The sequence below is a fragment of the Mesoplodon bidens genome (assembly GCF_964165515.1).
Source record: "Mesoplodon bidens genome assembly, chromosome: 3".
Taxonomy (NCBI): domain Eukaryota; kingdom Metazoa; phylum Chordata; class Mammalia; order Artiodactyla; family Ziphiidae; genus Mesoplodon; species Mesoplodon bidens.
Window position 1 is genome coordinate 87,638,117 of NC_138178.1, and position 12,434 is coordinate 87,650,550.

The 12,434-nt window shown below is 41.6% G+C and overlaps 1 protein-coding gene and 1 long non-coding RNA gene across 4 annotated transcripts in view; one reads left to right on the forward strand and one right to left on the reverse strand.

Moving 5' to 3' along the window:
• Positions 1-220: 220 nt before the first annotated feature.
• Positions 221-11,837, reverse strand: DUT (deoxyuridine triphosphatase; the record flags this gene model as incomplete). Of its 3 annotated transcripts, none has more annotated exons than XM_081227096.1 (7): positions 221-346; positions 1,266-1,336; positions 1,501-1,575; positions 6,585-6,629; positions 8,519-8,610; positions 10,583-10,721; positions 11,719-11,837. In XM_081227096.1, 7 exons carry the CDS (start codon positions 11,795-11,797, stop codon positions 290-292), a joined length of 558 nt encoding a protein of 185 aa, XP_081083222.1. In that variant the 3' UTR covers positions 221-289. The 3 variants fall into 3 exon arrangements, with proteins under 3 accessions (XP_081083222.1, XP_081083221.1, XP_081083220.1); XM_081227095.1 differs by lacking the exon at positions 11,719-11,837 and adding an exon at positions 11,268-11,475; XM_081227094.1 differs by lacking the exon at positions 11,719-11,837 and adding an exon at positions 11,253-11,475.
• The window catches only part of LOC308613494, an 84,925-nt gene continuing 83,831 nt past the window's right edge, over positions 11,341-12,434 (forward strand). The window contains exon 1 of the long non-coding RNA XR_014015258.1: positions 11,341-11,466. This is a non-coding gene — a long non-coding RNA (uncharacterized lncRNA). The remainder of the gene's footprint in view (positions 11,467-12,434) is intronic.

Sequence of the window (12,434 nt, forward strand, 5' to 3'; positions counted from 1 at the left end):
AATTAAATAATACAGGTTTTGGGGTAATTGATGTGCATTTAATTTAAAAGAAACTGCATGAGGTCACCACACAGATTTATATAACAGTCAAATGCAGAAAAACACAAGAAAGTAAGTTTCTATGTGATCCCAACAGAGGTATCCTTTCCTTGATCATAAGACAACCAAGTATTTTTAGAAGCTAAAACTGTTAAGTTTACAGAAGCGCAAAACACCAAAACACTTTAAGCAAAGTCTTTATTTTCAAGGAAAAAGTATATTTTCTCATTTTCTGTTCTTGGCATAAATCTTAATTATTTCCAGTGGAACCAAAACCTCCTGAACCCCTTTCAGTGTCATCTAAAACCTGAAAAGACATAAAGGTAGTAAGCCATGTAATTAATTTCAGATCCTCTTTCAGTTCTCTCCAGCTCCAAATTTGTAAGACTTTTATTCTTGCTAAACCATTGTTTCAAAAAGGAGATTACAGAAATTAAAATTTTAAAGTTTCATAAATTAAAATATTGAATAAGTTCCAAAAAAGCCAAGGGAACAGTAGAATTTCACAGGCTATTTAAGTGGTTTATTATCCAAAGTGATGCTGTATAATAGCTATGGAAAACATTTCAAGAAATTCTAAGATTTAAATTTTGCCTAAAATAGGACTAGTCACATATTCTACCTCAGATGGTCCCCAACTTAGGATGGTTTGACTTATGATTTTTTGACTTTATGATGGTGTGAAAGTGATTTACATTCGGTAAAAACTGTGCCCCAACTATTGAATTCTGACCTTTTCCTGGACTAGTGATATACGGTGCGATATTCTTGTGATGCTAGGCAATGGCAGCAAGCTGCAGCCACCAGTCAGCCATGCCATCACAAGGGTGAACCACTGATAACACAACTGTTCTGTACTCATACAACCATTCTATTTTCACTTTCAGCATGGTAGTCAATAAATTACATGAGATATTCAACACTTTCTTATAAAACAGGCTTTGTGTCATACGTGTTTGTCCAACTGTAGGTTAATGTAAGCATTCTGAGCACATTTAAGTTAGGCTAGGCTAAGCTATGATGTTCGGTAGGTTAGATGTATTAAGTGCATTTTCAACTTAAGATATTTTCAACTTATGATGGATTTATTGGGATGTAATCCCATTGTTAAGTCAAGGAAGATCTGTATCTAGTTACAAATAGCATATTAAATCCTCAAAATTTTATTTTTCCTTCACTGAAGATGTTACATCATTTATTCCCTATTCAGTTTTTATGATACTTACTTGAACTTCCTCTATTTCTGGGTAAAATATCCGTTCACAAATGAGCTGTGCAATTCGATCACCCTTTTTGACTTCAAAGGAAAAAAACAAAACAATTTATTACTGATACTGATGCATTCTCTGTATCCTGCCTTGTATTGTACGGTACAATGAGAATTAGAGTAGTATGAGTTACTGAGACATACATAACTTGGAAAACTCACTGCACTTACGTGACTGCATATATTTGACATACCTTCGAACTTTTCTTTGCCAAAATTAAACAGTACAACACCAACATTTCCTCTATAATCTTCATCTATGACACCAGCTAGAAAAAAGAAAAATAATATTAGCTTGGTTTATGGTACCAAAAGACTAAGGGTATATGATTACCTCAAAATCATTCCTAAGTAGCTCTGAGAGTTTTATCCTTACAACGAATATGTGTATCTTGCTCTGGTACTATGTAAAGCCTCAAAACTAAGAAATTACTAAAATGCAAAAAAGAATTAAGAAAGTGGTCCTAATTTTCCAACCTGTCATCCTTACAAATGGTGACCACTACCTATTCTAAATTGGGAGTAGGCACTTAGCATCTCAGACAAGTCATCCTGAATTGTTCTCTCCAATCCTACTGTCTATTTGTGGCACATCTGCCCAAAAGACTAAGAGAAAATTATGATTTGGGTTTTAAAGGCTTCTCCTGGTAGCAACTTCCCACTAACATCCAGATTGAAATATGATTGAGTCATAAATAAAAATGTCAAAAAGCCTAAAGATCTGCAGTAGAATAAGTCAGTGTTAAACAGCAGTCTAGCAAATATCAGAACATTCCATTTTTATAATGAAAATGGAGCTGAATCATTCAGTTCACATTCTTCTTCTCCTTTTAATTTAAGCTACCAGCCTTTCTCAGAACATCTCTCAGAAGACATTAGCACATAAGCTTAATAATGAGTACACTTTTACACAGAACCGTGTGTAATTAGTACCTGTTTGAGATTATAAATGCAAAGGCAGCAAATCTTTGCAGTAGAGAAACTTGAGCCAGGGCCCTGCCTTGGCCTGGAGAAGTACATTTACCAGACTTGCTTGCATCTATCTTTGGGCCAAGAATCCAAAACATTTCCATAAACACAAGCACAGATAATATAGGTGCACAAGGCCTTCTCATTTCCTTTTTTAATATTGAGAAACAATTCACAATTCAACGGTTCTTAGCATATTCAAAGTTGTGCAAACACGACCACAATCAACTTTAGAACATTTTTATTACCGCAAAAAGAAATCCCGTTAGCAGTCACTCTCCTACCCCCTTCATCCCCCTCAGTGCCTGTCTCCTTTTATACATGTTAATTCTTCCCCCCGTTTGTAAAATGCTGGATAGGATTCATGTGAATCTAATGAAACGTAGCTCCATGTCACATCTTACAGCTTCTCATTAACACCTCACTTCTTTAAAAAACAAAACAAAACTCTTATCAAAGAAGAAAAAAGAAAATAAAAAGAATCAGGAATTTAGCTCAATGAGTACTAATGCTGGTTGGTCAGACTCATAATTATTTGAAGGTCAACTGAAAAAAATTTTTTTTTCTTTCTTAGAACAAGGGTAAGCATCCCCTTTCAATTTTCTCATGTGCGGGGGGGGGAAGCAAAATTTAAAAAAGTTCCACCATGGGGAAAAATATTCAGAAAACCAACATTTTAGATTTTTCCAGTGGATTAGAGTAGAAGTTTAAATGAACCCCTGTGGTTTATGCATGAATTACTAGGGGTAAGTGAAACTGAACTTAAGCACTTCTTAAAAGGTTCCTGATACAACACTTTTAAGAGTTTGAATTAAAGATAAACACATTTTTAACAGCGAGAAGGGTGAGTATAAAAGTGGCTGAAAGTGGTTCATATCATGTCTAGACTGAAGGAAACTATTCTTTTTTGGTTCTACAGCAATAAAACTTTGACCAATTCAAAAAATACTGAAGCCTGGCATCTTTCCCCACTGCCAGTTGATCATTAAATAGGTCCTTGATATTTATTGAAAGAATGGATATAAAAATGAGACCAGCTGTTTTCTATATTAGCTAGATGTAGAAAGTTTCAGCTGCAGGAACAGTTTAGATCAGAGTTAATGAAGGAACCCCTCAGCAGCAGGTCATTCCATGCCTCCCATGCCGGAACAAATGACCACACAAGGCCTTGGCATCTCCATGTGGGAGTGCTGAAGCACAGGCTAGCTAGCACTCATTCACCTAGAATGCATTAGATGAAGGCAGTGTGGGCTGACTTCTGAACTCTTGTTTCATTCCCCAAATAGTACAAATACATATGAAGTAAAGGCCAATAATGTTCCCCGACCCTCCCTCAGGTAGCCAATGTTACAATAATGTATTTTACACATTTTCTTCCACCTAAAATATTATTGATATCCTTGGGGAGTAATATATCTAAAAGTCATTCTTTTAGATCCAAGATATGGAAATACAGCACCGTTATTTCTATGTAACTATTCTCTTAGGTAACATCAGACATTCAGGTCGTTTTCACATTTTTCCCATAATAATCAAGGCAGTCCTTTACATACATTCTTGAGTATTAGTGTTTTTTATTCTCATCAAATAGTTTCAAAAAAGCACTTTCCTGGGTTGAAGGGTGTGTATATTTAAAATTTTAATGGATATTGCTAGATAACTTTGCAAAAAAGGTATAGCAATTCAAATTTCTATCAGTGACATTTAAGAATGCCCATTTCCAAACTCCCTGACAGTACCAGATAGTAGCAATCTTTTAAATTCTGGCCAACGTGGCGAGTAAAAAATGGTATCTCATGGCTTTATTTACATTTCCCTGATGACTAGTGAGGCTCGGCTTTTTTCCTCCTTAAGTTCATCGTGCACATTTGCTCGTCCTCTTGTACATTTTATGATCAGTTTTGTTTTTTTCTTATCTGTTTGGGTATTTAACTCTTTTTCATATGACTTGCAAGTATTTATTTGTTTACTTTATGGTATCTTCTACAATACAAAAACACTCCTTTTTGTAAAGGCCTTTGCTATGTATCTGTAAAGTAGTCCTATCACACTTATATGTTTGGGTGTCTTGAATTCTGCAAAGCCAGATTATCTACATAGATTTTATCCTTGGCACACAGAAGTTTGAAAAGTCCTTAACTAAAAGAAATGAAGTAATTTGAAGTCAATTAAAATGTATAACAAAAAAAAGGCCCTTCTTTTTTTTAAGTATGAATGCCAATAGTATTTAAAAAAATCTAATAGTTCTAAGTTCATTTATTACTTATTACTCAAAGGCAAACTGACCTTCAAAAAAAACACAAGACTTATTCCTTTTCTACATAAGGGACATAAACATCAGGGATATTTCTCTTCATGAGAAAGCATAAAGTATTTTGAAGTTATCACTGGAAAAATCATGCATTGGAACTGGCAGGGTGATTAACTGACTTCAGGCAAAAGTTTTACTGTGTCAAGACTTTGGCATGTCATTTGTTGGAAACCCTCTTTAGTGAAAACTATCCACACCTACCAGATGTTAATTCTGAACGGAATCCTGCATACTCAACTTTTCCCTTTGACCCTTATTTACAGCCTGGGAATTCTAACAACATCCCTCTTCTGAAATAAAAACTGTGGCCAACTATGATAAACTTGTGCCTAAGAGACATTTCTAAGATACTATGCATCCAAGAACACACCACAATGTGATTGTGTGAATAATACCACACCAACCACCAGGCAAACTAACTTTCCACTGCTTTTACATGAATTTTTTCAGAGGATTGTTGTAAACAGAGCAAAAATTAGTAACAAAGTTGGAAAAAATGTTTCCATTAAAAAAAAAAGATCTGATAAGTCCCTAAGGGACAGGAAATATCAGATACATTATCATTCAATCTTCCCATCATTCAGGGACAAGCACACTGATTTTCATTGTTACAGATAAGAAAACTGAGGCTCAGAAAAGTTAATAACTAGCTTGTTAGTGACAAAGCTGGGGCCCAAATCCTGTTGTTATTCCAAAGCCCGTGTTCCTTTCACAATCCTTTGAAATTTATTTAAAAATATATACAATCTTTTACATCCTTAAGTTATAGGCCTAAGTGACCATACTGACCTTGTAAAAGTATTTTTGAAAGTCAAGCATAACTGAACCCAGGCAATCCTCAGCCCCCGAGGTCAGTCCATCTCAGTCAAACTCTGCTCCTCTTCAGTCCCTAAGACCTACTTTTAGGCTCCCGACTTGCCCCACAGCACCATCTAGTGACACCATGGGGAGACAGCCCAGGGACAGGCCTCAGCCACATGTTAACCCCTGAAGTGCAGGTAACAACGAGCTAATTCAGGGCAGGGCTCCGCTGGTGGAGGGAAGGGGCAGGGTGATTCACAGTATTTAACTGCCGTGGAAAGAACAAGGGGATTGGAATAATATGGATGGATTCCAGTTTTTAACGTGTCAACTTGGGCTCATTTCTTTTTTTTTTTAAAATACATTTATTTATTTTTGGCTGTGCTGGGTCATCATTGGTGCGTGCAGGCTTTTCTCTAGTTCCGGTCAGCGGGGGTTACTCTTCATTGCGGTGTGCGGGCTTCTCATTGTGGTGGCTTCTCCTGTTGTAGAGCATGGGCCCTAGAGCGCATGTGCTTCAGTAGTTGTGGCTCACGGGCTCTAGAGTACAGGCTCAGTAGTTGTGGCGCACGGGCTTACTTGCTCTGCGGCATGTGGTATCTTCCCGGACCAGGGCTCGAACCCGTATCCCCTGCATTGGCAGGAGGATTCTTAACCACTGTGCCACCAGGGAAGTCCCAGTCCCAACTTGGGCTCATTTCTGAGCCAGTTTCCTGGTCTGTTAAAAAGTAGCTTTGTAAAAATGGCAAGAGGTGGAGAATTTAGCATACCCACTTATCCGAGGGCCAGGATGTCTTGTTAGAGAAGCACTCACTACAGTTGCTTAAATAATGATATAAAAGCTTTTCCTTTCCTTATAATAACAAACTTCCTTCTATGAATAGAGTCAGTTTTGGACTAAATGCAGATCACTAAACCAAGGCAAAATCCTATCTGTCAGATAGTGTCTAGCTTATTAGGAAAATAACATGCATTTCACATAATGGCCATTAAAAAATTAGACATACTCAAATAGCATTTAAAACTATATCATAGTTGTAACTTCAGAGATAGAAATTTCTAAAAGGCAAGACACAACAAAAATCATTTTCTTTTCTTGATGATAAAAATAAAATTTGTCATTTGATTACTGCCTCTTAAGCAAAGACAAGGTAAACACCTGCAAATATTTACAGAATAAAAATGTACATATATTACCTCCTACATCTATGAAGTGTTTTGCAGCCAAGCCAGAACGTGGAGCTACAAAACAAAAAAGGAGAAATTGACTGTCTTAAGAGGGAAGGGCAATACTGAATATAATTGACACAATTTAAGCATGTCACTCTCATCTCCTGTAACATCCATATCTTAATCTTAACCATAGCAGATGGTTAATCTTAACCTTAGCAGATGGCTCTGAATTAAAAATGTATTTATCACATTGTATTACCAAAGTAGAAAAGAACACTTTAGAAAAGGTTGACAAGGTTTAATTCAAAACCAAGTTAAACCACTCCAGCATGTCTTTAGGCAACTGAGGATCTATGGTGGTGAAGCTGTGGACTGCTGGAATGAACTGGGAGGTGAACAAGTGGGGAAAACTGTAGACAACTCTGTCCAGACGTCTGGTCACAAAGGGAGGATGGTAGCTGGCAGGGACATGGGGCAGAGGAAGAAGACTTTTATTTTAAGGTAGGAAATCAGAGCATGTTGCAGTATGGGAACAGACATACATGGGAACATGCAGGATGGGAACATCATACTGGGAAGAAGGCAGAGAGAGAAAGAGAGGCATAAACGCAACCACAGAGTAGCAGAGCTTAGCCTCGAACTTGGAACTCCTACTCATAATTCAGATGCCAAAAGACATGTTTGTATGAAACAAATTAACCAGAGTAAGAAGCTAAGTTTATACCTTATTCTTGCTGACTTGAGCATCAGACCTACCATTAATTACCCTAGTTTCTAGTATTTGATTGCAGAATAACCTAAATCAGGCACTTTGTCAATAAATGCTACACCTTCCTGCCTTCATTGTTAGTTGACCTCATCTCCTAACTACCCCCCCCAAATACACTAAAAATGCAGTCAGTGCTGCCAAAAAGAGATGAAGAGAGCTCATCTCATTTTTTTTTTTTTTTTCCCGGTATGGGGGCCTCTCACCGTTGTGGCCTCTCCCGCTGCGGAGCACAGGCTCCGGACACGCAGGCCCAACGGCCATGGCCCACGGGCCCAGCCGCTCCACGGCACGTGGTATCCTCCCAGACCGGGGCACCAACCCGCGTCCCCTGCATCGGCAGGCGAGCTCCCAACCACTGCGCCACCAGGGAAGCCCCTCATTTTTCTTTTAAAGGCTGAAGTATTAGCAGTTCTCTGACTCATGGCTAACAAGATTCCCCCAGGGATCACAGTTCCATTTGCTCCTTTATGTTTACTCTGAAGTTAGTCAGCAAGTAATTATGCTCTTGAAAAGAAGTTTTAAACTCTTTCTATAGTGACAACTGACTTGGGGCAGAAAAGTCAAACCTGTTGACTTGACCTGCATTTTGTCCTCTCTCCTCCCACTGTGAGGCATTTCCCTCTAGTGCACTGAAGCGCATCCCTTACCGAGCACACCCCATGAGAGGATACCCAAAGGGGGAAAGGCTAAGGGGCCTGATGTTTTCAGGGGTTAGAAACTTTACTCTCATAAGATGCCATGTGCCATTATCCTGAACCTGCCTCTTTTTTCTTATAAAACAAATACCACTTTCACAAAGAAATCTGACTTCATATGCAATCTGATCCTTGAAGGGGGAGTTGGTGTTAAGACTGGGAAAAGCACCAGTTAAAAATCACCTATACTTTCAGTTTTTCTCACAGTGAGTAGTTGTGAAAACAACCTCCTGGGCCAATGTGAGTGTCCTAAAGGCTTAAGTAAGGAGTTGAAAGAAAAAAAAAAAAAGCAAAGCGATAGAGGCAAAAGTAGATATGTAAAGGAAAGTTTTCAAATGACTGCAGTTGCCATCACAGGTGGCACGTCTTTATTTTAGGACACAGGCCGAGCAATATCCCTTCCCTCATTTATACCCCAAATGAAACTAAGATGAAAGAACATATCACAAAGGAAGAGCCTGACAAAGAGTTACTTGTGTCTCAAAATCACTTACCTACTCTCCCATAGCACCCAGAAGGAAGAGCTATCTGAATGTCTGTTTTCACAAGGGCTTTCTCCATAGGTGGTACTGTGTAATCATAGGCACTAGGAAAATAATGAAAGATAACTGGTATTTAGATATAGTAATTCTCTGTGCATTTTTTGGTGAAAGAGGTGACATGTAAATGTATTCTCCCCTGAACAAAATTTTGTTGGCAAATTGAGGTAATTATTTAGCAGGAGGGGGCTGAAAGGCAGACTTTAAAAGGTATATGCTTCCCTAACATGGTATGAAAAGAGGAAAATAAAGAACCAAGAAAGAAGGGTAGATAATAGCAAATAATAGCTAACATTTATTAAGCCCTTACTGTGTGCCAGGCACAGTTCTAATTGCTTGGTATAACTCATTTTATTCTTACAACAATCCTCTAATCGTTAGGGAAAACATGTAGAAGGAAAGGAGAAAATAGATGGCCAATATAAATGGTGGTGGTGGTGGTGGGGTTGGTTCAGCTGTGTTGCATCTGTTCTGGTCTTGGTAGTTTACCAAGCTTACCAAGCGGTGGCCATGAACTTCACTGGCTGAGGGAGAGAGCTGACCACTGTGAACAGGCCCTGGAGATGGACACTACTGAGGAACTAATTCTCTAAGGTCCACTCACCAAATACTGCTAGTTTGTTATTACTGTAGTCCTCTCCTTGATAGAAATTTAAGAGATTTTACAATAAGCAGAACTGGAAGTTACTTTTGAGCCCTTAATTAAGACTGGTAAAGTGGTGCTATATTTTTACTTCTTTCATTGGAATTTCCTCTCTTGAAATAGTTAAAACTCTAATTTATCAGAGATACTTCCATGTCTATTTCAGTATACAGAAAGTCACCTGTGTTAGGAGGATGCTTACAAAGTATCTTAAATCGAAGTCTCCTAAGACTCACAACAGCGCCCAGATATGGTGTAGTCAATGTATATCACTCTACTTTTATTCATGAAAATAAAGGACTACAGCTTTCAGCTACAACAGTCTATACCTTACTTTTCTTTTTCCTTCTTTTCTCCCACTATCTTCACATACTCCTTTCTTCCCTTCTGTGGTACTTATAACTTAGACCAGTGGTTCTCACATTAGAATTATCTGGGATGCTTTAAAATAAATCCTAAGGCTTGGGATTTAGTCATGTAATCAACACCCCCCCCCCCAATATCACTTTTCACCTACCTTAATGGTTCTAAGAACTGGGGACAGTAGTCAAGTGGGAAAAAAAGCACTGAATTCAGGGTCAAAAATGTATTATACTCAAGCCCTTGGGCATCAATTCATCTCTTCACAAACTCCCACATCTCTAAAAGTACCACTCATCTACTTCAGGATTGTTGTTGAGTATTAAATACAATAGCACATGTGCCAGTTTTTAGTACAGGCAAAAAGTTCTGTACAAGAGAGAAGATGGTAGTATTACCAACATCCCTGCTTTTCATATTTGGACCCTTTTGGAAATTTCCAGTCCTTGGAGTGAACCTAAATATAGACATATAGAGAAATGTTATTAACCCTTAAAGGTAGAAGCAACTTTCATTAATCTTTCTTAGCTACCTTATTACCTAAGAACTTAGGCTCCTACCGTGGCTTTTCTTTCTACTGAGCACAGCATCACTCTCAGGCCACTCCTTGAAGGCCAAAGTGGGCCTTCTTCATCTCTACTTTCCACTTAGAAAGGGCGCAATAAGTGCTGCAAAATAAATAACACCTGGGCGGACATTCACTGGTATTTACCACTCCACACTCTGCCCAAATCCGTATTTAATTTATGCTAAAGAGGAAAGCTAAATTTTTCAACATTAAAAAAAAGGCAGAAACTCTATATAATGCAAAAAGCGTTTGTTTCTGTACTTTTAAGTGGCTGTTTCAAGCTTTGGCAGCAGCGGGCTGGAACGTAAGCTAAGCTGAGAGCGCTATACCTCGGGAACTGGGGCTTCTCTGCGAGAGGTAAGGATGACGGGACAGAAGGGGGCCCTCTCAGCCTCTTCGCCCGGGCCGGCCTTCCTCGGGGACGCGGGCGAACAGGGTGCCCACTCACCTGTATAGGTCATAGCCCGCGGCGCGCTCGGACCCCTTGGTCGGAGCGGTGGCGTGCTCCGAAAGCCGGACAAAGCGGATCCGTATGCCGCCCTCCTCCGCAGGCCGGGCCCGTTTGCTGGGGGAGATGACTTGTGCCTCTTGAGAGCAGGGCATGGCAGCGCAGAATGTGAGCACAAAGGGAGCCGGCGGAACAAGAGAGAGCAGGATGAGCGCAGCGCACCAGTTCTAAACTTCCCGCCAACAACTCCCCGCCCCACCCCCCTACCCCGCCGGACGAGCCCACGGTTCTGGCTGAGAGGGGAGATGAGTCTCAAATTTGGAGCTGGAAATCCTCCTCGGAAAAGATCTGGGAACAGAAAGTACTGAGCCTTTTAAAGCTTTCCAAACTCAATGCATGGATCCAAAGTTAGCGGCAGCTTCTCTGGCCTTGCCCTCACCCCAAAATAGAAAACCACTCCCCTTCCCCATGAGGGGACGCGAATGAACTCGCTCCCGCGCAGCTGGGGCTGCGATCCTTCCCACTCCCCCGCAACGCCCTAAGCCCATGGGCTTCCTCGGGTCCTGCCTGTTGGCCCGCCCCATCTGCGGCCCGGGGACGGGCGCGGGGGCAGCCGGTCGGCTCCCAGCCTCCCCACGCCGTGTCCTTCCAGCCTGGGCCCCGACATTACTGGCGCTGCGGCAACCTCGGCTCAGACTGCGGGCGCTGGTCAGCGGCCGGAGCGCCGGGAGCTGCACGGCCCCCCGCGGGGCGGGATCCAGGGACGAGCCTGGCCAGGACAGCCCTGCGGCCTCCGTCCCCGGTCTAGCCTGGCGCGCGCCGTTAAACACAGAGCGGAGTAAAGACGGAAGGAAATGGTAGCCGAGCACTGGGCGAGGGCAGAGGTAAGTCATTTGCCCGGGTTTGGGCTCAGGTTGGCGCCGCTTCTGCAGGCGCGCGCCAAATCTGCACCGAAAGACGCGTCATATGACCTCGGAAGCAGTAACCGCCGCCGTCTGACGAGGGGCGCACGGAGGCGGCGCATCAACAGCCCTCGGGCGGGTGTAGGCCCGGGTCCTCCCGGAAAGCTGTGTACTCGGCGTCCTGAATCTCGCTGCTGCCTCCGGCTGCCTCTGCCTTCCTCTGTCGACTCTCACCTTTCATCTGGCGCTGGTTTTCCGAGGTCCGGGCCCAGCGCTCTGTCGATTTATCTGGGGCGGTGCAGCCCGCGGCCATGACTCGCCGGCTTCGAATCTCAGGGGCCCCAAAAGCGACGTAACCGCATCACGATGCCCGTGACGGTCACCGCTCAGTGCTGCGCCCTAGGCGGTGGGCAAGGCAGCGAGTTCGATTTCCTTCCAGCACTGAAGAGTGCAAGCTGGAGTGTTGTTTATTCTCAGAGGGGGCGGGGGACACAGTCTTGAGGATAACCACAGGGACATCTCGGTTGAAATCCTAGCACTCTTTCGGATGACCCCACAAGAGCACAGAGGAGGACCCCTGTAGCTGTGATTCGAGCAAAGGTTCCGGGCCACACTGGTATAATTTACAGTGGGGATGAGTAAATAACTTTTCCGGTAATTGTAAATTGATTTTTCTAAGGTACAAGTATCTCCACTTACCTCTGGAACTGACGCTAAAATCTCAAAACTAAATTGTAATGCATTTTGTCAAAAGAAATACAAACTATAGGGCAGTTTTAGGAAAATGACAAATAAAAATGTTAGGAAATTGTTGGGGAAGTTTTCAGACTTCCTGGCTGTGCCTTTCCTTACAGGCCCCACCTTTTCGGTCTCCTTTACTGGCTCTTCCTCTTAAATGCTGGAATTCCTCTGGATGAGGAATGCTCTATTTACACTCTTCACCCAATGGC